At 42.3% G+C, this 24,895-nt stretch overlaps 1 protein-coding gene across 4 annotated transcripts in view; it reads right to left on the bottom strand.

Moving 5' to 3' along the window:
- Positions 1 to 24,895, bottom strand: part of USP34 (ubiquitin specific peptidase 34) — a 317,003-nt gene that overhangs the window by 73,547 nt on the left and 218,561 nt on the right. For all 4 annotated transcript variants that reach the window (XM_073628084.1, XM_073628086.1, XM_073628085.1 and 1 more), the window contains 7 exons: positions 21,771 to 21,917; positions 21,629 to 21,685; positions 18,681 to 18,758; positions 16,988 to 17,082; positions 13,765 to 13,937; positions 12,889 to 13,042; positions 9,995 to 10,073 (listed from right to left, as the gene is read on the bottom strand). In XM_073628084.1, coding sequence (XP_073484185.1) covers positions 9,995 to 10,073; positions 12,889 to 13,042; positions 13,765 to 13,937; positions 16,988 to 17,082; positions 18,681 to 18,758; positions 21,629 to 21,685; positions 21,771 to 21,917 — 783 coding nt within the window. The remainder of the gene's footprint in view (positions 1 to 9,994; positions 10,074 to 12,888; positions 13,043 to 13,764; positions 13,938 to 16,987; positions 17,083 to 18,680; positions 18,759 to 21,628; positions 21,686 to 21,770; positions 21,918 to 24,895) is intronic.

The raw sequence follows: 24,895 nt of genomic DNA, 5'->3' as shown, positions 1-24,895 counted from the left end.
TCAAACGTGCTCCACTTAAACCTATCTCCAGGTTGACCCACCTTTTAGTGGTCTCTCCCTTGACCCAATCAACTGCCCGTGCAATTACTATTGCGTTATGATATTTTTTGAAGTCGGGGAGGGCCAGCCCCCCTTGTGCTTTCCCTCTACATAATTCTTTGTGTGCAACTCTAGATTTCTTATTCTTCCAGATAAATCCCTTTATTATTTGTGTTAACTTTTTAAAGTAAATTTGAGGCAATGGGGTAGGCAACATTTGCATCTTATAAAATACTTTTGGGGCCAGCACCATTTTCACTGAATTGATTCGCCCTATCCATGAGATCGGGCAGTGACCCATCCTCTTAGCTTCTGTTCGGACTTCGTCCAGCAGAGGCACAAAGTTCAGGGCGTATGTCCTCTGCACAGAGTTCGACAACTTAACCCCCAAGTATTGGATATTGTCCCTTACTGGAAAGTGGAAAGTGTCCCTAATCCAGATCTCGTCCTTCTCTTCCATGTTGACATTCAAAGCTTCAGATTTTCCCAGGTTGATCTTATAATTTGATAACTCACTGTATTTCTTAACAACCGATAATACATTAGGGATCGAAATCCTCGGATTTGAGATGTATAAGAGGACATCATCGGCATATGCAGCCAGTTTGTGTTCCTCTTTCCCTACTGTACACCCCTTAATGTCCGGATTTTTTCGGAAGGTAGCTAGCAAAGGCTCCAATGTCAACACAAATAAGAGGGGGGACAACGGACAGCCCTGTCTAGTGCCGTTTTTCATTTCAAACTGAGCTGAGGGGGTGTTGTTAACTTTAACAAAAGCGGAGGGGTGGTCGTATAGAGCTTTAATCCATTTTAACATTTTTTCTCCCACCCCTATGGCTTCCAACGTTTTGAACATGAAACCCCAGTCTACCCTGTCAAAGGCCTTTTCGGCGTCAATTGACAGGAATAGACCTGGGGTTCCGTTGCTCTTAAAGGCCTCTACCAGGAGCAAGGACCGCACCCCATTATCTCTGCTCTCTCTCCCAGGGACAAAGCCCACCTGGTCCGGGTGGACCAGATGCGCCATTCTCCCCTTAAATCTGGCTGCGAGCACTTTTGCGTACAGTTTAATGTCTGCATTTATAAGCGCTATAGGTCTATAACTGGAGCAGAGGGTGCGGTCCTTGCCCTCCTTAGGGATCAGGGTCACTGCCGCCAGCAGGGCACCTTCACTCATCTCTCCCTGGGATCCAAGCTCATTCCAAAGCCTACACATCCTCGGGATCAGCGTTTCTCCAAATGTTTTGAAGAAGGCAGCTGTAAAGCCGTCTGGGCCTGGGCTTCTTCTCGATCTGTTATGGGTCTGTCAAGGTCTTTTGAGTCCATTTCGGACAATTTATTAAGCCCTGCCTCTGTAAGGAAGGCCTCTGCTCTTTTATTACTCCCTCTGCTGCAACCTGTTTTACTTACTGAGTATAGGGATGTGAAGTAATGCCTAAATTCTTCTCCAATTTCCCCCGAGGCGTATTTCAATACTCCATTTTTATTTTGAATCTTATCTATAAAATTTATGTCCCGTTTTTTCCTCAAAATTTTGGCCAGGTGTTTTCCTACTTTATTACCCCACTTGAATTTTTCTCTTGTATATCTGTTCGTTATGTGTTGCGTCTCCTGTTCCATTAAGTCCCTTAATTCGTCTCTCTTGGTGGTTAGTTGCATCAGTAGTGTCTTATCTGGGCCTCTATAGGCTTTGTGTAACTGCTCTATCCTAAAAATTTCTGCAATGAGAGCTTTTTTTCTTTTTATTCTTTCTTTTTTCTCCCCTGCGCCTATTGAGATCAGTATCCCTCTTATGTACGCCTTAAAGGTTTCCCAGACCATCGTCCCCCGTGTTTCGCCCGTATCATTGGTTAGGAAAAAATCATCTATATCCTGCTGGATTCTTTCTACGTTTTTGGGGTCTTTAATTAGGTTCTCATTTAGGCGCCAAGTAAACGGAGGTTTATGCACTTCTTTTAGTTTTAATTTCATCGTAACGGGGGCGTGGTCTGACAGTGATCGGATCCCAATCTTGGTCTCTACTACTGAATCCACCAATCGATGATCCACCAGGAGATAGTCCAATCTGGAGTGTGTGTTATGCACGGGGGAGAAAAAGGAATAATCCCTGACCCCCGCATGCTGAATCCTCCACATGTCTAACAACTGACATTCATGCAGTTTTTTCCCAACTCTTCGCAGGGTGTCTTTACTCATCCCCCGTGCATTTGATGAGCTATCTAGTGGTGGGTCAAAACAGAAATTGAAGTCCCCTGCTGCGATCACCTCCCCTTCTCTAAATTCCAGTAACTCATTTAGGACCCTCATCAAAAATTTTGATGGGTCTCTGTTCGGGCAGTAGATATTGGCAAGGGTGAGGATTCTCACTCCTATCCTAATTTTCAAAAACAGGAATCGCCCCTCAGGGTCACTCTTCCTATCTATCAAGCGGAAATTAACATTTTTCCCGAAACCAATTGCCACCCCCTTTGCTCGCTTTGTTGGAGAATCACTGTAGAACCAAGATGGGAGGTATTTAGAATAGAGTTTTATATTTGCATCCCACGAAAAATGGGTTTCCTGTAAAAAAACTACTTCTGCTCTGTGGTGGTACAGCTCTCTTAGTAGTTTATGTCTCTTGTTAGGGGAGTTTAGGCCCCTAACATTGTATGTTAAACATAAAAAGTCCATTTGACCAAAACCTTGTGCCTTATTTGCAACTTTATGGAAAAAAAACGAGCTCTATGAGTTTTCTGTCTGCACAGGGTGACACCCCCCCTAGCCCCCCCTCCTCCCCTCACCTCCCCATCCCCCCTCCACATCTCCGCCCCCCCCCTCCCCCCCCCGCCATTACTAGGCAAATGGATCGCAGGGCGGCCATCTCTGAGCGCCCACTCTGCGACCGATGTGCCCTGGGGTGGGTCCCGGTGAAAAGGCGGCTGCGGTGACTACTCAAACCTTTATACCTTGCGCCTGTTCCCTCCCTCTTTTTCCCTCCCCCGCCTCCCCGCGCCCCCAGCCAAACCCCCCACACTCACCACCTCCCCCTCCCCCCCCAAGTACACTACGGGAAGACACTTTCAGGGATGATAGGGACCCCAATTTCTAGTTTCTCACAGAAGTCCTGTAAGTCCTCCATTTGTCTCAAATTACAAGTCCTGCCCTCTTTTGCTACGTTCAGGGACAACGGGAACCCCCATCTATACTTTAGGTTTGCATCTCTTAGTAAGTCCAGCAGTGGCTTCAGCTGTCTCCTTCTTGCCAATGTACCGGCGGATAAATTAGAAAAAATCTGTATCTCTTGATTGTTGAATTTGACCGGCCGGGCCCCTCTTAGTTTACTCCAGATATTGGCTTTGTCCTCAAATTGATGAAATTTCACAATGATATCTCTGGGTGCATCTCCTCTTAGGTTATGAGGTTTCCTGATCCTGTGGACACGGTCGATTTTCAGTTCACTATCCAGGTTTCTTCCCAAGAGGGGATTGAAAAGCTCTTTACAGACTAAAAACAGGTCCTCATCTCTGTGCTCAGGCAGTGATCTAATTCTTAAATTTTGTCGTCTGTTTTGGTTTTCTTGTTCTTCCATCTTATAAAGCAGCTCTCTGTGTCCCCTCTGTAGTGTTTTTACTTGTTTTTTTAACATGGCTATTTCTCTACCTTGCTGTTCCACCCCCCTCTCCATCTCCTCCACTCTTGCTAGGAGGTGTCCCATGTCAGTTCTTACATTCAAGATTTCTGCTTTAATTACTTTTTCTAGATTTTCAAACATATCTTGAATCTCCATTTTTGTGGGGAGCGCCTCTTGTCGGATCTGCCTCCGTATTTAAAGCTGGAAATCCTTCCGCAAATGTCCCAGTGGTAGCTGCCCCCCCCTGGGCTCCTTTGCTTTTGGTAACAGCCTTTTTTCTATCTTTAGCTTCCTTTGGCTCTTGTTGTTTATTATCCGTGCTTGGGCTTTTCAGAAACTTTTGAATAGTACTCGAGTTCAGACTGTCTCTAGATTTATTGGGGTCCGTCGATCTTTGGGGGCGCCCTCTCATGTTCAACCCCGCTCCCCCCTGGCCGCCTGAGCCTTGATTGACCTAATTAGGTCCCACCACCTGTTGTTACAGTCTGGCTCAAGGCTCCGCTTCTACCAGTGCAGGGACTTTAACACAGGGGTGGATACCCAACCCGGAGGCCCTCACTTTAGAGAGGGCACGATAGTGCACCCAACGTGTTGTTCAGATTAAATTAACTGGTCTAACCCGGCTTTTAACAATGCTCTATCGTTGGGGCGGGAGCCCAGACGTCTCCGACCGCGGTCTCCCTTAGACCCAACTTAGGTCCACCTTTGAGAGAAATGCAAAAAATATTATGTCCTTGGGGGGTGCTTATGATTTAGAGTCACTCGGGCTACCCGAGCACCTTCTTAGCGATATCAGGTAAGTAGCATACCCCCACTTTAAATACATAATGTCCACTCTAATCGCAGCAATGGTATAATGTTTACAACTCTTCTTGTATCCTTTGCAATGCTTTAGTTGGCTTTTTTCACACATAGTTTTAATATAGCAATTAGACCAGTTCATGTGGCATTGATATCAGCCAGGCTGATCCTACCTGACTCCAGGTGGGCTCCAGAGGACCTCTTGCAGGGACGGTATCCACGTGCCAGGGAGGGACCTTTACCAACGCCAATGCCGTGTTCAGCGTAGAGGAGTAGGAAAAAAGGGGGGGGGGAGGCGGGGGGGAATCCTCTCCCCGCACGGTTCACCGCACTGTCAGATTGCCAGGCAGTCCTGTCTGCGCTGCCGTACTCCCTCAGATTGTCACAGCGCGAGTAATGCAGAGGAGGAGCGGATTCCGAGGAGTCCTGTGGCGACAACCTCACGGGGGGGGGGGGGGGAGACCAGAGGCACCGGAGGTTGGTGAGGTATGTCTCCCTTCCGTCTGCTGAGTCAGCCGCTCCAAGGACGGCACCGATCCCCGGTGTTCGTCGTGCGGCTTCCCCCGCTCACTCTGGTCAGCTGGCCGACGAGCCCGCCTATGGCTGGGGGGGAGGAGGAGGGGGAGAAGCGATTGACGGCCACGGTCTCTCACCCCGGGCTTTTAGGACGCTGACCTCCAGCAGCGTGCAGCTCTCACCGCTCTCATCGCCCCTGACACCGAGCCCCGCCCCCAGATCACAGCACGTTACGTCATGTCTCCCTGCCCCCTCTCCGTACTTTTCTATTTTTTAAATTGATGTCCTCTAGTGTCAAGATTTAGAATTGCAACCACATTTTTTACAGGTCCCTATGGGACGGGGAAATAAGAATTTAGTACTTTCCTATTTTTGAATTACTGGGGAATGCCACATGCAGGGTATGTTGCATCTTTTGTTTTCCATCCTGAACACTGGGCAGTTATAGTAAGGAATAGGGATGAGCCTGATGTTCGAGTCAAAAGTAAGTTCCACTCGAACATAGGGTGTTCGCCGAATAGAGAACAATTTGGGGTGTTCGCTTTTAAAGGCTTATATGCATGGTATTGTCAAAAAAAGTATTTGGGGACCTGGGTCCTGCCCCAGGGGACATGTATCAATGCAAAAAAAAGTTTTAAAACAGCTGGTTTTTTTTTCGGGAGCAGTGATTTTAATAAAGCTTAAAGTGAAACAATAAAAGTAAAATATTCTAGGGATGCACCGAATGGGTTTTTTGGTACGGAAACCGATACCGAAAAAAATCTTCCTTGATCCCGAAAACTGAAACCGAAACACCGATACCAAAAGTGACTGTTTTTAAAAATATTTTTATACAGGAGATGGTCAGAGACTGTGGACATGGTACAGGAGATGGTCAGAGACTGCGGACATGGTACAGGAGATGGTCAGAGACTGCGGACATGGTACAGGAGATGGTCAGAGACTGCGGACATGGTACAGGAGATGGTCAGAGACTGCGGACATGGTACAGGAGATGGTCAGAGACTGCGGACATGGTACAGGAGATGGTCAGAGACTGGGGACATGGTACAGGAGATGGTCAGAGACTGGGGACATGGTACAAGAGATCAATGCAGCCTCACCAGTCCCAGTCAGATGCAGCCAGCCTGTGTCCCCAGTAGTAAAGCCTGTGTACCCAGTAGTGCAGCCAGTGAAGGGAGAGGAGAGCCGCCGCCGCCTGTTTGATTACAGCGCCGGGAACATCACAGCTTTCATTTCAATAGCTGTGTGTTCCCTGCTGCGCGCAGTCACATACAGCTCCTCCCCCTTGTCCAGGCACTTTGATAGACAGATCACCCGTCCAATGACGATTGTCATCATTGGGAAGTGTCACTTTCTCCATTTCTCTTGTTGACCACTGTCACAGTAAAAAAATTTAACATTTTTAACTGGTGTTAGAAAAGGAATAGAGAAGAAAACTTGCAAAAGGGAGTCGTGCTGCTGTGCTAAACAAAGCTGGCCATAGATTCATCAGTGTAAATGTCCCTGCTTGACAAGTGGATCGGTTGAAGAGACACGCTGGAAAACTTTTGTCCATCAGGGTTTACAAAACGATGATCGGTGTATTTCAACAGGAATACAATGTCCTGGCCAGTTGGGGGGGGGGGGGGCAGGCCATTTTTGTGGATGGAGAAATTTGTCAGCTGGCTGAACAAAAAAAATAAATGAAAAAAAACACCCTTCTATGGGGAGACTTTATAAGGGTTTTTTCCTTGCTTAGAAGAGAGTTCCTCTTACTTCCTGTTGTGTCTGTAGGGCAGAAAGTGAAGGAATATCTTCACCCTAGGACAAAGGATCCAAAAAAAAAAAAAAAAAAAAAAAAAAAACGACAACCCTTCCCTACTATATCCAAAACAGAATCGAGTCTTGGATTGGATTTAGATATACTTTAAGTACATAATTCTGTAGCAAGTGAAATATTTGCTGACCTCAGTATGTGACATTATAGCTGCCTAGCCTTATTCAGCGATTTTAATACTTTTTTTTAACACAACAGCCTTTTTTTTTTTTTTTAACACAATGCAGAAGAATAACCCCTTAGGTTCCACACAAGCATTGATTGGCATATAGGAAGTACTCCTGAGATTATATCTTCCGAAGTGCTCCTTCTTGTCGCTGATTAGCCGTTCAGGAAGGAAGTTGGTGGACTTCAGCAGAGTCTCCTGCGGGACATCCCCTGTGGTCCATATATCTCTACTAAGCAGCCTGTTTTGACCCCCCTGAATAATGGTGGTCGCAGGCTTTCTGGTAAGCCTCCATTACTTTATCACCAGGTGGTGGGCAGCACTAGAGGTGGAACATTGATCCAGGATTCCGCATTGAGTACCATTCTGGACTTTATTTCACCTTCACTTTATCATATGAACTGTTTCCTCACTACACTATATATTCTATCATGTCTTTGCAACAATTTATGAGCACGTGATTGATTTATATATCAGCTGATATTATTTTAATGGTTATCATTCACTGTTGTTGGTTATTTCATTCATTTACATAACACATTTCACATTTGGTGACATATGCCCAGCACTGATCTTTTTATATCTATATTTATAATACTTTCTGAGTGACTTTGCCAAGACATACGTGCAGAAGAGGAGTTCTGAATTCTCTGCGGGGGATCTATCAATTCTGCAGCACAGCAATGCTAAACAGGGTCAGTGAGAAAGATTTTCTGACATTTAATATAAGACTACAGCTTAAAGTGGTTGTAAATCCTGTATAACAACTTTTTCTAGGCAACGTGAATTTCTTCTAAACTTACACAGTTTAGGAGATATTCACTATATCCGCATGTGCCGATGTCAACGGCACATGCGCACTGAAGAAACGGCTCGCTCGTGACGTTTTTTCAGCTGCTGGGCTGTTACCGGTGGCTCCCGCGCGCATACACGGGAGTGATGTCATTGTGACTCCGGCCAATCGCAGTGCCGAAGCCCACGAACCCGAAAATAACTGCGGAATGGCATATCGCTCGTCACAGCGGTGTTCTGGGACCTCTGCAACAGCACTGTTCTAAGGTATTTCATAATGAGCTAGTATGTGATGCATACTAGCTCATTATGCCTTTGTCTTGCAGGTTTTTCAACCACATTAAAGCAGAGTTCCACCCAAAAATGGAACTTCCGCTTTTCCGGTTCCTCCCCCCTCCAGTGTAACGTTTGGCACCTTTCAGGGGGGAGGGGGCAGCAGATACCGGTCTAATACAGGTATTTGCTCCCACTTCTGGGGACAGATCGCCACAGAATCCATGGCGATCTACACCATGTCCGGCCCCTCCTTCGTCCCCCTGCTGTCTTCTGGGAGACACACAGGTCCCAGAAGACAGCAGGGACCAGTCAGGATGCACATTCGCAGTAGGGAACCAGGCTGTGAAGCCGCAAGGACTTAAATACCTGATTCCCTTACTGAAGATGCCGGCGTCTTCACCCAGGAGCCGAAGAACAGATCGGCTTCGGGTGAGGACATCGCGGGCACCCTGGACAGGTAAGTGTCCATATTTTAAAAGTCAGCAGCTGCAGTATTTGTAGCTGCTGACTTATTTTTATTTTTTTGGGGTAGAACTCCACTTTAAGTCCTAAATCTCTCCCTTAGCTGCTCTAAAGTAGCACTGTGACAAAACAAATGCAAGGTAAATCATCTGTCGTAGATGCTTTGCTAAGTGAGAGGCATGCTGATTTGAGTCCAACTGTGTTGCTAATTTGCTTAACCACTTGACAATTGCTGTACCCAAACAAAATTGATGTCCCTTTTTTCCCCATAAATAGAACTTTCTTTTGGTGGTATTTGATCACCACTGCTATTTTTATTTTTTGCACTATAAAAAAAAAAAAAAAAAAAAAAAAGCAGACAATTTAAAAAAAAAAAAAAATTATATTTTTTACTTTCTGCTATAAAATATATCCAATAAATGAAAAAAAAATCTAATTTCTTCATCAATTTAGGACAATATGTATTCTGCTACATATTTTTGGTAAAAAAAAAATCCCAATAAGCGTTTATTTTTTACTAATAATGGCGGTAATCAGTGACTTATATCGGGATTGCGATATTGCAGCGGACAGTCGGGACAGTAACTGACACATTTTGGGGGACAGTGACACCAATACAGTGATCAGTACTAAAAATATGCACCGTCGCTGTACTAATGACACTGGCTGAGAAGGGGTTAAACATCACAGGCAAAGTGTTAACTGTGTGCCTTGCCAGTGTTTGTGCACTGTGTGGGAGGTGCCTTTACTAGGGGAAGGCATGGGTCCACGTTCCTGCTTTACAGTTACACAGGATCCATGCATGCTGTACTGACAGAAAGGCGATCTTCCTTGTTTACATAGGCAGATCGCCGCTCTTGCTCTCTGCCTAATGAACGCCAGGTGCCAGCAGACAGAGCCTGCGGTACCTGCAAATCAGCTACAAACACAGCGTGAGCGGGTCGCCAGTGGCGCGCATGCACGCCCCAGACACGAGAGTGTAGAATCAAGTACCTAGTGTGTGATCTAGCGCAGCAATGCCACCTTGCAGCAGTACAAGTTATACTGGCAGCAGTTGGTTAATCCTCCATCTTTCCTTACAGCATGGTTGTACTCAGTCAGAGAAAACTGACATTTTCCAAAGGTTTCCTTTAAGAGGGCTATACAATAAGAAGTGTATGATTGTATTGTATCTCGTTTTTCACGTTCCAGCGACAAGGGTAAGTTAGAACATATACAATACTTTATCCACGTTGAATTGTTTAACTTATAGGTTTCAAATAAAAGCCAGCCAAATAGCATTTTCAGAAAGTTGTCACGGATGTCAGCCTACATATCCCCCCCCCCCCCCCCCCAGACAACAATGTGCAGTAACTTATAAACCAGTCATCTTTCAATCTCTCCATAGTTCTAAAATGATGCTTGCTGTGTTACTGCACCATCTTCGTACAGTCTGAATAAAGCTTGATAGCTGAGAAAGTTACAGTGCTTGGATAAGTTACATTCCTACTTTATGGATATTAAATTAACTTACGGTCATTTCACCCCCAAAACATTCAGAAGCAAGCTGAGCTGAATCGAATGGCTTCACTTCGGCATCATTGAAAAGATACCTGAGAAATGGAATAAGTTACTACCACAATGTCATATGAAGTATAACAGTTAATTTTTGTAAAATATCTACACTAGTACTCCCATCAAGTATCCCCACCACACACGAAGCTGCCTCCTTGGTCTGCAGGCTTGGGGAGAAGTGGGTGGGCTCCCATCAATACTGAATGGGTGCCAAGTACCTCCCTGGCCCTGCACTATCCAGTGTTTCTTATCCCTTGGCCAGAGTCAGCAGACTGCATAATAAGGATTGATGCAAATAGGATTACGCCCTCTTATAAGAAAAAAAAACTATTTTGGGACAGTTCTGAACTCGTAATCGTTATGTGTTATCAAACCCAGGACCCTGCATTCACTATATCTGATCTCTCACAGAACATGGAAATGCAATTATTATAGTAAATATAAACTGCTAAATACCTTTTCTCATCAGCAGTATATAACAGTCTTATGACTTCTGTCAGTGTCTGGTTAAAGCTTGCAAGAGGAGTTTTTATTCTACTCTGACTGTCCTATGAGGCTGCAGGACCCTTGACCCTCTGTCTGGACAGTGTTGATTGGCCCTGTACTGATCACATCCCCCACGCCCAAGGAAAAAAAAAAAAAAAAAAAACCTCTCTAGCAATACACACAAACACAGAGCATGTGCAGAGTGCCCCCAAAGCTCTGTACTATCAGCAGATAAATTTAGGACTGTGGAAGAAGGGGATGAACAGAAAAGACAGACTCAAACAGCCTTTTGACACAATGCAGAGAATTAACCCCTTAGGTTCCACAGTGAGTAGAACAAGCATGTTTTACTGCATATACAGACTGATTTTACTGTTGTAAATTTAGTAACACTTTAATATCATATTGATTATAGTGACTTCCTAAAATCTTTTTCATACCCATAATGTATTTAAAGGTTTCAATCCTGTACCCATGTCCCTTCTATTCACCTATTCTTGTTATACTTCCTTCTCTTATCAATATCTTTTTGTAAATGAGGTCTCCAGAACTAGACAGACAGTAACCTAAATGCAATCCAAGCTCTAAAAAATAATCAGGAAGAGCTAAGGAAAAGTAACTTCAAATTCTGGCCTTTTCTTCAAAAATGACAAGACAATAAGGGATTTTATGTTTGGAAAACGTTCACCCAATTAGATTAGCAAAATAGTTCCTGGTCCCATTCAATCAACTACTGCTAGAAAGGAAATGTGGTGAAACCTAAGGCCAGTCATTGACGGTTTGAATCTCGGACGGTTCAGTAGGAAGCGGCGGGATTCAAACCATGTATGGACAGGCTGAATGTACCCAAGTTGATCGATCAACTTGGGTAAAACCAGCCTGCCGATTTTGCATATGATTATTTCTAGCAGCTATATACCAGCCACTAGCGATAATCATGGTCTTCTCCCTGCATGGATGGCTTCCCCACCGGGGGAATACAACGGCTTGGCAAAAGGTAAAAATATAAATTATTGATGTGCTCTAATTAAAATATCAATCAGTGCACAGCTCACCTCAAATAAATTAGATGAGTTCAATGGACAAAGCCATCAAAGCATAGAAATGCATAAAAATGCATAGAAAATCAAAGATCCTTGAGAAAGTCACGTGGTCTGTGACGTAACGCGTGGGAGGAGCTAGTGACGAGCACTGCTGTTACGAGTCACCAATACGGCAGCAGCGGCTTTTGAGGAGTCTCGCTCGTAGCGGCTGATTGCATCCTTTATGCCCAACACATACTGGGTCTTTGTGAGTGTATCACTGTGGCTATTCTTCTCTGTTTTCTTTTTGTTCATTGCACAATGATACTATTTGTTTTTATTTAGCATGGCTCATCTGTTTGCTGAGAATGATACAAAGTGAAACAAAGGCAATGCACTATTTATAAATCTGGGAGAAGAAACTTTGGAGGCACCGATGAATGAAAGTTTATAAATTGGGCTGCCAATCATCACACAAATTAACTCCTACATCTCAAACGGAAAACGATTAATGGACTGCTGGGTTAATAATATCACTTGTGTCAGAGGATTATTGTACTTAATTTTTTCTTAATTTCTCAACATGCATTGTTCATCAAATTACTAGCCTATGAGTGCTGACAGTTGCACACGTATATCTATACACATAATTTTTCTGGTTTAGTGTGTTTTATCACATTAAATTTTATGCAATTTTATGCATTTATGCTTTGATTGTATTCATTGAATTCACATAATTTACGCACACTTGTACACATAATTTTTGCTTTTAATGTGTTATCACATGCAATTTGTATGCATTTTCTATGCATTTTTATGCATCTCTATGCTTTGATGGCTTTATCCATTGAACTCATCTAATTTATTTATTTGAGGAGAGCTGTGCACTGATATTTTAATTAGAGCGCATCAATAATTTATATTTTTACATAACATTAGGGTGCCTGAACACTTATGATTGATTGCAGCTTCATTTTTAATTTTCAATCACTTTTTTACTTTATCATATATTTCATTACAGCGCTTGAGTTTTTCACAGTTCACATATAGGCTTGGCAAAAGGGATTCCCCTGTCAACACTGTCTGTCACTTGTGGTTGCAGGAAAGAAATTCACTCCGTGTATGGCCTGCCTAAGAGAAGATGCTAGTTCAGATGTACACAACTCAGAGAAGTCAAAATCAGACACCCAAGTTATCTGTCCCAACACAGGGCACTCGCTTCAATACATGATCTATATAATACATTGTCCACTTTATGTGCTACCACATAGGTGATTGCCACATGAGGGCATGATTGCATGAAAAAAAAGAAGAAAAAAAAAAAAAAAAGCAAGCTAGGACATACCATTTATTATTTTTGTAAGCGTGTGGATTCACAATGTCCCTGATGAAGCTGTAGTAGTGGCCACCGTCAGCAGTACCGGTATGAACAGTGACCCCTATTAAATCATACTCATAGCTCTCAGTCTCTTTCGCTTCCTCCCCCTCCTCTTTGAAACCTAAAAAAATAACAAAAAACCTGGAAGATGATTGGTTTCTATGCAGAGCTACACCAGATTTTGCACTCTCCAGTCTTCGTAAACCAACCCCACAGTATATATTTAAAGGGCTACTATGCCAATCTTTATTACAAGCAGTTTAAAAAAAAAAAAAAAAGTATACAAAACACAGTGTTGTTGATTACACTACATAAACACAATTTAGTGTACTATACTATGCTAGTATCATCACCGAACAGAAAGTGATGAAAAATACAAATATTGCAGTTGTTGCTAAAACATGGAGTGAAGCCGGCCATAGACGGTGCAATTCCCCCACACACAGTCAGTGCATTTGTGTTCTCCCGGCAGGGTGAGCCATCCCTGTCGGGAAAACACACAGCGATTGCCGCTGGCAATAATTGCATGAAAAATCTGAGAGACTGGTTGTACCCAGGTTGATCAATCTATCAACTTGGGTGCAATCAGCCTGCCTATACATGGATGGAATCTCAACCGTCACTGCTGAACCGACCGAGACTCGAACCGTCTTTGGTCGGCTTAAGGCTAAATCCACCGATGGGGATAGCTGTTCTGGTGAAACTCAGTTAAGCTGAGATTTCTTCTCCCTTTGGAGAGATTTTATTCACTGTTGTGTGTTTAGGAAAGGAGATAAAAGGGAAACTTTCTTTAAGGCCAGCTCAAAAGTGTCAGGACCTGGCAAAAAGAGAATCACACCATACCTTCTATTCTGTCATTTTTTCCCATTAAAAAATCTTCTGTGTAGGGAGTCATATCCAGTCGAAGAGGAAAAGAAAAGTGTGTGTTGACCTTTTCCTTCATCATGGTGACCATGTTAAAAGTGTACCGCATTGTATTAAAGCTTAATATCCTTGGCAATTTCTTAAAACAAGCCCTAAAAAAGGACAAGAGAGGTAATATAAAGAGAATATACTAGCATAGATATGAAGAATTGCAAATGTGGTGTAGGAAAAAAACAAACCAAAAAAAAAAAAAAATCTTAAACCTTTCACTTGACAGAGTCGGATCTGGTTTTTTTTTTTTTGTTTGTTTTTTGCACAAATGGTAAAATGCATATTTATAATATTTCTAAAAGCAGGGACTCATCATGAAATGATGGAAGCTGCAATTTTATGTCACATGACACTGGCACAACTGCATATTTCCAGTACAAAGTAATTATAGTGCACAGAATTGGGATAAATTTCCAATTTTGTTTTGGTAAAATATAAAAGATGAACTTGTGTCAAGTAAACAGATATCAAACATGTCGAGTCTTAACATTGCATGTGTTCGTGAAGAGGCAGCAAACTTTGGTACCCAATGCTGTCCAAAGGGGACATTTTAAATGCCTTTACAGCTCATCAGTTTAAAGTGAACAATTAATGACAGCTGCTGCCTAATGCTCGTATGTGTTCTTGTAAGTGGAGCTTTAAAAAAAAAATATTTGAGTATTTTTTTTATAAAAATACAGGCAGTATCTCAGCAGTAGGTTGTGGGGCTTAGAATCTTGACTCCTAGACTGTGGCCCTTGATAATTTACAACTATTAAAAAAAATGAAAGGCAAACATTTTGGCTGTTTTTCTTGGACTGTATAAAAAAAAAAAATGCAGTTTGGTAAAATATCTCAAATACTTGAGTCTGTGCCTTCCTCCCCCTCCCCTTTGTCCCCAATAAATGTTGTTGATCCACAGTAGGAGCAGAATCCTATGGGAGTTTTTTTTTTTTTTTAAGTCTTTGCTATGATAGGAGGAGTGCCAACACAAAAGTTTGAATGCATTCATTCTTGCACATGTAGTTGACGGTTATTTAAAGTTTGTGTTTTATTTTTTTACACATTCTAGGCTATTCATAGATCATGCTTTTTACCCATTCCGTGTCAGACTATGGTAATTGTCTGTTGTAAAATCCACAATTTTATTGTGGTAAGGAGACTGCACTGCAGGAAAGGCCACATTTGTCAGAAATCAGAACATAAAAAGGACCCTTCTTCCAGATAACAGATTCTACAGCACATAATCAAGCACAATTGATATGCATAAGGCAGAACTTAAAGCTGTTGTAAAGGCTCAGTTTTATTTTTTTGTAAAACAAACATGTTATACTTACCTTCTCTGTACAATGATACTGCACAGAGTGGCCCCACAACCTCTTCTTCTGGGGTCCTGTAGGCTTCTCCTCTTCTCGATTTACTCCCATAGGAAGCCACTTCCTATGGTGGTGCACTTGCAGGCTTACGACCAAGCCAGGCTACGTGCATCCATTGACACACAGTGCGGCTCGGCACCGCTCCCTGCATAGAATTTGACTGACAAAGGCAGGAGCCAAAGGCCAGAGCGGGGGCAGCGGAGAAAGCTGCTACAGACAGGCACAGCGCTGGATCGAGTGAGGACTCAGGTAAGTATTTATGAGGGTAAGGGGGCGATACTATTACTGGGACATTTTTTAACTTAACGTAGGGAATGCATTAACGTGTTTGTTAACCCCCCCAAAAAAAAAAAATTACCGTATTTATCGGCGTATAACACGCACTTTTTTCCCCTTAAAATCAGGGGAAAGTCGCAGGTGCGTGTCATACGCCGATCCCGAACTGCACAACTCAAAAATCGCCGACCGCGATTTGAAAATGGCGCCGCCGGCGCCGAAATACACAGAGCCGGTCCTCGTCTCTTTCCGGCGGCTCTCGTTCATTTTCGGCTCCACTCGTAGTCCCGAGCGGAGTTATCCGAACCTACTCGGCTAGGTTCGGATAGCTCCGCTCGGGACTACGAGTGGAGCCGAAAGTGAAAGAGAGCCGCCGGAAAGAGCCGAGGACCGGCTCTGTGTATTTCGGCGCCGGTGGCGCCATTTTCAAATCGCGGTCGGCGATTTTGAAGACAGGGGATCGAAGGCTGCACTGGGGGAGGCTGCACTGGGGGAGGCTGCACTGACGAGGCTGCACTGACGAGGCTGCACTGACGAGGCTGCACTGACAAGGCTGCACTGACAAGGCTGCACTGACAAGGCTGCACTGACAAGGCTGCACTGACAAGGCTGCACTGACAAGGCTGCACTGATGGGCATTTAAATGTAAGTTTTTTTCCCTTCAACTTCCCTCCTAAAAGTTTTTTTTTCCTTAAAATTCCCTCCTAAATTGGGGTGCGTGTTATACGCCGATAAATACGGTGTGTGTATGTATATATATATATATATATATATATATATATATATATATATATATATATATATATATATATATATATATATATATATATATATTACACAGCACTTGTGCAATCTGCCCCTCTAAACTGTATTAAAAGCAAAAAAAAACCCTGAACTTGCCACTTCCTTTATGGCCTCTCTAAATAGACCACAATAACCAGGGTAGCTCCGCCCTGATCACCGTGGTCAAAGTATGTCCCTCCGTCATACGCTGTCCCCTCTGCTCTCCTCTTTCCACCCTCCTTCCTCCCTGTCATCTGCCTCTGTGTCTCCATCCGCGCCCCCCCCCCGTCGTTATTGTTGTAGAATAAAATTTAAATTAAATTTAAAAATTTTCACTGCCAGCCTTAGAGGCTGGCATAGCACACGGTCTGTAGTTTTAAAAAACGAGCAGTGTAAATACCTAATTTTAGATGTCTTCAGGCCGGTTTACAGCTATGAGACACAGCTTCTGTGGAGGAGACGGGCGGCCATGTGATCTGCCCAGCTGACGTCAGAGGGAGATCACGGTCCCTCCCTCAGAAGCAATAGATCAGAGCTGTAAAGTGGCTGTGAGTGATGTGACCGGACTGAAGACAGCTGAAATTAGGTATTTACAACACTCGTTTTTTAAAACAACAGGTATAAAAAATGTCTAGCCTTTAGAACCACTTTAAAGCACTTGTTGCTTTCCACATCTAATATTTTCAAGTGCTTTTTTGTAAAAACATCCTGAAAGAAATCGCTTGTTTCACACAGACCTTTTCTCCGCTCGCACCTTCTTTCCACATTGGGAGCATGTGTACATATTGTCACCTTCCAATGTGTCCTTGATGGTGACTTCATCTAGTGACTCCTAAAGTAAAAACAAATAGCGTTGAGATAATGCACCTTATTCCAAAATCAAACACACACAATTTTTTGTCTAAAGCCCTACCCTTTCTGTGTATTTTACCCATTAATAAATGTTGGATTTTTCCTTTTTGTTAAGTCCCTCTGTCAACAGTCACAAGAACAAATCAAGAGCCTGAATGTTCCTAATAGGGGACAAAAGCAGCAGAAAAAACCTTGCAGTGGTTTTAAACCCTCACCACTATCCAAAATATAAAAAAAAAGTTCTGGGTTCAGATATACTTTACCCAAAAGCTAATGAACAAACTTGTCATTAATATAGGATATAACTTGCTAAAAGCTTGTCTTTTGCCCATACTAGATTTAAAAAGTGCAGCACCCTGAATCGATGCATTTAATAACCAGGATAAATGCACTTATAATCAGCATCTGCATGTATCCGATACTTAATTTCTACAACTGTTTCCCCATGTTGTGTATACCACTGCAGTGTAATCATATTTCACCATAATTAAATTTCTACTTTACATGAAAATCCATTTGTAACCTCTACGTATGAAGCATGGCAAGGCCCCATTCTCCCAACTGATCCATGCAAATCATGATGCCCTTAAAGAGTTTGGTGAGCCCTTTACTTACTACGGAGATAAACTAGTCCTTAAAGTGATTGCAAAGTCTAGTTTGTTATTAAAATAAACATATTATACTTACCTGCTCTGTGCAGTGGTTTTGCACAGAGCAGCCCGGATCCTCCTCTTCTCGGGTCCCTGGCTGGAGCTCCTGGCCCCTTCCTCCTGTTGAGTGCCCCCAAAGCAAGCAGCTTGCTATGGAGGCACCCGAGTCGAGCTGCAGCTCCGTGTATCCATTCAGACGGGGAACTGCGATTCGGCCCCGCCCCCTTTCTCTCCTGACTGGCTAACAGAGTTTAATTAACAGCAGCGGGAGCTAATGGCGTCACTGCTCTGTCTCAGCCAATCAGGAGAAGAATGTCCTGGATGGCCGAGGCACTCGTGGATATCGCTGGATAGAGATGGGCTCAGGTATTAGGGGAGCTGCTGCACACAGAAGGCTTTTTATCTTCATGCATAGAATGCATGAAGATAAAAAACCTTCTGCCTTTATAATCACTTTAATGAGAAACATGGTTTTCAATCTTCATCACAATACTGGATTTTACTAGCATACACAAGTGGAACCGCCAAGCAAATCTGACACTTGTGTTTGGCTTGGGAACACAGAGGAGATTTACAGATTTAGGAGTCAGTATACACAAATGTCAGAATAGGATATTTGGTATATGATTTTCATGCCCTTCGGGCACTCCCGGAAAAATGAAGGAAAAAAGTGTATTGAATTTTAAGCCGAAGTAAAATGACTATGGACGACTGGAGAATCTGGTTATAACTGCTGCTACAGTCCAGCTTGTTTTACTTCCTCTGTTTAGCATGCCTCTCTCTACAGGTTTAAAATGTTATCTTTTTAGATAAGACTCATTGATTGCTATGTAGTATAGGTATTAGGGTAACACTGTTACAAAATAGATTATAGCACAATTCAGAAGCGGCATTAGGAGGTGGCAGTATATACTGATGTGATACTCACATATATGTTTTTCATATCAGCCACCTGACATCTCACAGTATAGAATTCTTCAGCGGTCTGACTTACATGTTCACAATCCTAGAGGAAAACAGCAAAATTAGCAAATATATCAGCACAAGCAATAATACCAATCTGTGTAACAAAAGCAATTTTTTTTTAGAAAGATTTACCAAAAATTTAATCTACAGTATTGACAAATAAGAATTGTTTCCAGATATCCAAAAATAAATAAAATAAAAAGATTGCGGCCCCTTTCACACCAGTGGACAGATCGGGTCTGCCTGTCCATTTTTCAGGCGGATCTAATCAGACCACCCATTGTTTTCTATGGAGCGGTGGATGTCAGCGGACACCTGCCGACATCCAGTCCGCTAAAAACAGACGGATGGGGATCGGTTTCCCATCTGTCTGGGGGATCGGATGGCAGTCAGATGGAAATGGACAGCTAATTTGTTTACATCCGACCACCCACAGAGAACAGCAGGCTGTGTCTGTTCTGCATAGCAGAGTGCACACAGACCTGTCATTTGCCTGCTCAGTGGGCATCAACGGAGAGATCCCCCCACTAAGCAGGTGGATCTGCTTGACGGATTCCACACGTCTGAAAGGGGCCTAAAAATTTTTTTTTTTATTAAAGGGAACATATACTCAATGTTTTCTTTCGATAAACATAAAAAAAATTAGCTTGGTGTAAATAATCTTTTAGGCAAGTTAGAGGAAGTATTTGCAATTAGCTACTTGGGGGTCTCTCTAGTGACTGATCTAGTAGTCTCCATCTTTAAAATAACAAAGATATGGAGTAACCAGCATTTAAAATGCCTCAAGAAAAATAACTTTATGTATATTGTAACTGCAAATATGCTAACTGAATTTTCCCCTTTTGTTTTCATTAGTAAAAAAACAAAAAAATGTTAAACTACAGAACTGTGTAAAGGTTTTAGGGCAGGTTCACACCATAGAAACGCAGTCCGGATACGTTGTAGGTGCTTTTCTGCATGCGTGTTTTTGATGTGTTCCAGTGCATTTATTTCCCTTCTTTTTTCTTAACCTTAAATAAGGACATGTGTGTTCCAGTGCGTTCTTGATGCTTTTTACAGCGTTCCATTACAGTCCAGTGCAGGAAAAATGCAGCATGTTGTACTTTTTTTTTTTTTTTTTCAGGAACTGGAACTCACTGGAACTGCAAGTACTGGTGTGAACTATGCCATCAAAAATCATATAACCTACTTTCTGGACTGCATGTGGTGTGATCAATGCTGTAAAAAATGCTGTCAATTAGGAATGTTTTCAGAAATAGAATAGTTAAATGGTTTATTTATTTTTTATCAATTAACAAATTGGAAAATAAATGAACAGAAGAGGAATCCAAATCCAAATCAGTATTTGGCATGACCACATTTTGCCTTCAAAACAGCATCAATTCCTCTAGGTAAATTGCACACAATTTTTGAAAGAACTCAGCAGGTAGGTTGTTCCAATCATCTTGGAGAACTAAGCACAGATCTTCTGTGGATGTAGGCTGCCTCAAATTCTTCTGTCTCTTCAGGTAATTCCAGCCAGACTCAATGATGTGGAGATCAGGTCTCTGTGGGGGTCAAACAATCACTTCCAGGACTCCTTGTTCTTATTCACGCTGAAGATAAGTCTTAATGACATTGGCTGAATGTTTGGGGTCATTGTCCGCTACAGAATACATTTGGGGACAATCGCATGACTCCCTGAGGGTATAGCATGATGGATAACTATCTGCCTGTATTTCTGAGCATTGAGGACACCATTGATCCTGACCAAACCTCCAACCCATTTTGCAGTAATGCAGGACCAAACTTGCAAGGAACCTCCCCATCATGCTTCACGGTTGCCTACAGACTGATTTCTGAACCCCTTTCCAGCCCTTCATGAACAAACTGCCTCCTGCTACAGCCAAGTATTTTAAGTTTGGACTCATCAGTATAGAGCGCCGGCTGCCATTTTTCTGCACCCCAGTTCCTATGTTTTCATGCATAGCTGAGTTATGTAAAGCTTGTTTCCATGTCGGAGGAATGAATTCAGGCTGCAATTCCTCCATGAAGACCACTTCTGGCCAGACTTCTCCAGACAGTAGATGGCTGTACCTGGGTCCCGCTGGTTTCCAGAAGTTCTGTGTTGGTGGCACTGCTGGAGATCTTCCAATGTTGAAGGGAAGTAAGCTTGATGTGTCTTTCATCTGCTGCATTAAGTTTCCTTGGCAAACTGTCTCCGGTCCTCAGTGTTGGCCATTTTTGTGTTTTTCTTCAAAAGAGCTTGAACAGCAAATCTTCAAACCCCAGTGTGCTTAGAAATTTTTGACTGGGAGAGACCTTGCTGATGCAGGATAACTATCTTGTGTCTTGTTGCTGTGCTCAGCCTTGCCATGGTGTATGACCTGTGACATGAAGTGGTCTCCCATAACCTCACCTTAGCAGCAGTTTGGCTGTTCCTCACCCAGTTTTAAGCCTTCTACACAGCCATTTCTGTTTATGAATGTGTTTCAACAAACATATTAAATTGATGATCTTTAGCACCTGCTTGGTATAATTGGTTAATCATACAGCTCACTTTAATCCAAAATCCCTGACTTTCTGCAAGTTCACAAAATGTAAGAAATGATGGTCTGAAGCCAAAGGGTAGTCACACCAAATATTGATTTGATTTAAAGGTTTCTTCTGTACGCTCACTTTGCATTTTGTAAAATGATAAAAACAAAGAAAAAATGTTTTTAAAGCATTCTTACTTAGACTTCTTCTTGCTTACTTCTTACTTTTAAAGCATTCTTATTATAGCATTTCTACACACCTGCCTAAAACTTTTGCAAAGTACTCTATGGAAGGCAGTTAACTTTAGTTCAGATCCAACACATTTATGTTTGACTTTAAACATTTCATCACTCTTTTTATAATAGTTTTCAGAAAAGTTTAAAGAAATCTTACCAAAGACACAACATTATTTGTAATGACCCCTCCAAATAAACTCTTAACTGTGTTCTTCTGTTGAAAAATAAGAAAAATGATTCTGTTAAAGGACAAATTATACTGGAATAAGCTCAAGTGATAATAGGCAAGGAGAACTTACAAGCTCAGGAGACATTTCTTCAATCTTCGTAATAAGGTCTGTGAAGAACTCTGTCATATCTTTCTGTTCTCCTGTGTTGAGTGGCTGCTTGTCCATGGTGTATGTCTTACAGAACGGCCTTGGGTTATAAGCTTTACATTCACTTTCCTGGAGTAAACACATTTATTATTTATTAACACTTCAATGGTAGCACACAAATATGGGATTGAGTGTTTCCGTCTTTTACAAAAACCATAAAACAAATCAAGACAATGGTCTTCTCATGCTTTAAAGGAACTACAGTCTGCTTACATAAAATGTAATAAAAACATCTTTGCCATTCTGAAGCTTCCCTCCAACCACTTTGCATATTATTTTATATATACTGTGATTCTGTACTTGCCAAAAATGCTGCAGAAATCTCCCTTCATTGAGTCTGGCTGCAACCATTTTAACAGTGGGCAGCTGAAGCTGCTGTCTGTTCACTTCCTGGATTTACACAGAGGCACACCTCCAGATCTGCAGTTTTTATTGGCCCTCCTCTGGCTCATCCCCCCTCCCTTCCTAGCAAACGCTCAAAGAGTGAGAGAGAGTGATGCATGCATAAGTCTAGGCTTTTTACCAGACAAGAAACAGAAAGTGGGCTGTATAAGGCATTTACTGGCAGAAAAAAAAACATATGTTTTACTATCCAAAGTTAAAAGGCAGAAGAAGATTTAATAGATGTTAAGATGAAAGAAATACTGAAGTTCCACTTTAAAGATGAACACTAGGCAGTTGTGATGCTGTGTAAAATCTACATAAACCCATATTTTTTCACAAGATAAAACATAAAAACGTATCAAATGTTTAAACTGGAGAAAATATACCATTGAGAAAAAAAGCAAAATATTAGAATTGATGGCAGCAATACAATTCAGAAAAGTTGGGACAGGGCAACAAAAATCTGGCAAAGCAAGTGGTACTAACAAGGAAGAGCTGGAAGAATATTTTGCAACAGATCAGTAACATGATTGACTCTCTAAGATGCTCTTTTTTTTTTATACCCAGAGTGTCTCAGAAGTAAAGATGGACAGAGGTTCACCAAACTGGAAAGCTGTGTCTAAAAATTGTTGAACAATTCCAGAATAAATGTTCAATGTAAAATTGCAAAGACTTTAAATTAGGGTTGCACTGATACTAGTATCGGTGCCGAGCATTTGCACGAGTACTTGTACGCCGATGCCTAATCCGATACCTGGGCAGCCTCAGAGATTATCGTTGCGGCGGTGGGGGAATTACAAGCACTGATCTCCCTTTGTGGCTTTCAATAAAGCAGCTGACAGCCGCTTCTCTTCCTCTCCCTCCCACGGCTTTCAGCTGCTTTATTGAAAGTCACACAGGGAGATTGGTGATTGTAACTGCCCCCACCGCCGCACCAATCACCCCTGACTGTCCCCTGTATCCACTCCCCTGGGTCCCCTTCTGTGTCCTCCCTGTCCCGATCTGTCAGGATGGAGAGCAGAGGAAGGAGCCAGTAAATATGTCATTTACTGGCTCCTTCCTTTTCTGAATGAGCAGAGTCAGTGATCACTGACTCTGTCCATTCATAACCGAGTATGGTGTTTATGATGCCTCAGTTTATGAATGAACAGGAGCCTCTGTCTCCTGTCCACTCATCTTGAGGCTGCAGAGAAAGGAACTATGGAATTTGTATGCTCAGTCCCTTTCCCTGTCTCAAAGGGGAGATGTCAGGGGCCTGTTTAGACTGCTGATATCTCACCAAGGCCCCCCCCCCCAACAGGGCTGGAAAGAAAGAAAGAAAGAAAGAAAGAAAGAAAGAAAGAAAGAAAGAAAGAAAGAAAGAAAGAAAGAAAGAAAGAAAGAAAGAAAGAAAGAAAGAAAGAAAGAAAGAAAGAAAGAAAGAAAGAAAGAAAGAAAGAAAGAAAGAAAGAAAGAAAGAAAGAAAGAAAGAAAGAAAGAAAGAAAGAATTCAACATTTTTTTTTTTACAATTTAAAACACCACTGACACCGTCGACTCCTATCGGTACTATCGGTCTTAAAAAAGAGGTAATGGTATCGGCGCAGCCCTACTTTAAAGTATAACCATCTACAGTACATAATATTCTCAAAAGAGTCCGAAAATATGGAGAAACCTCTGTGTGCAAGGGACAAAGTGGAAACGCAACACTGGATGGCTGTGATCTTTGGGCCCTTGGACAGCACTACATTAAAACATAAGCATGATTCTGTGATGGGCATCACTGCATGGGCTCCGAAATCCTTCCAAAAATAACTGTTTTTGAACACTGTTCACCGTGCCATCCAAAAATGCAAGTTAAAGCTCTAACAAAGAAAGAAGAAGCCACCCCTGAACATGACCCAGAAAGATTGCCATAAAGTGGTCTGTTGCAAAGTGAAAAACTGTTCTATGGTAAGATGAATCAAAATTTGGCATTTTTAAGAATCCATGGGTGCCGTGTCCTCTGGGCTAAAAAGGAGAGGGACCTTCCGGTTTCTTATCAGTGCTCAGTTTAAAAGCATGCATCTCTGATGGTATCTGTAGTCCAGAGCTTTCATAAATTTAAAATGTTTGGTGCAGTTTGAAATAAAAAATACAACAAAGAAGACCTAGGACAATTAAGCAGTTAGACTCCTATATCAGGCAGGAATGGGACAACATTCCTCTCCCAAAGCAAACTGAAAACAGAACAAGTCAGAGCTAACAATGTAAGAAAACCAGCTGCGTCCAATAGGCATAGATATACAATACACCCATCAAGCATTATAACAATAATTGCAGCGCTCTGTAGTTGTAAAAAGTGTATAATTCACACAAAACACCAATACAAATATCAGTGTCCTTAAATAAAAAAGTAGTACTAAAAATAAATTCAAAATGTTAATGATTCAATTGATGTATAGCCACATTGCCAGTGCAAAATCCATTGAATCAATGAATAAGCCAAGTGTAGCTTGTTAAACCTTCACCATAAAAGTAGAAACCGCCCGCTGTGACGTGCCTTCCCCATCTAGGAAGATTGCACACACACACACATCTGAAAGTAATGCTGTCTATGGATAGAACAGCAAAAAGCGCTCGTTACTCACACTATCTCTCCCTCCAAGGGTGTGTGGCTCCAATCCTTTAATAATGCTTGTAAAT

Source organism: Aquarana catesbeiana, linkage group LG04 (genome assembly GCF_042186555.1).
Source record: "Aquarana catesbeiana isolate 2022-GZ linkage group LG04, ASM4218655v1, whole genome shotgun sequence".
Classification (NCBI taxonomy): Eukaryota; Metazoa; Chordata; class Amphibia; order Anura; family Ranidae; genus Aquarana; species Aquarana catesbeiana.
Note: the sequence above shows the minus strand (reverse complement) of the source record. Positions and strands in the feature narration are given on the sequence as shown.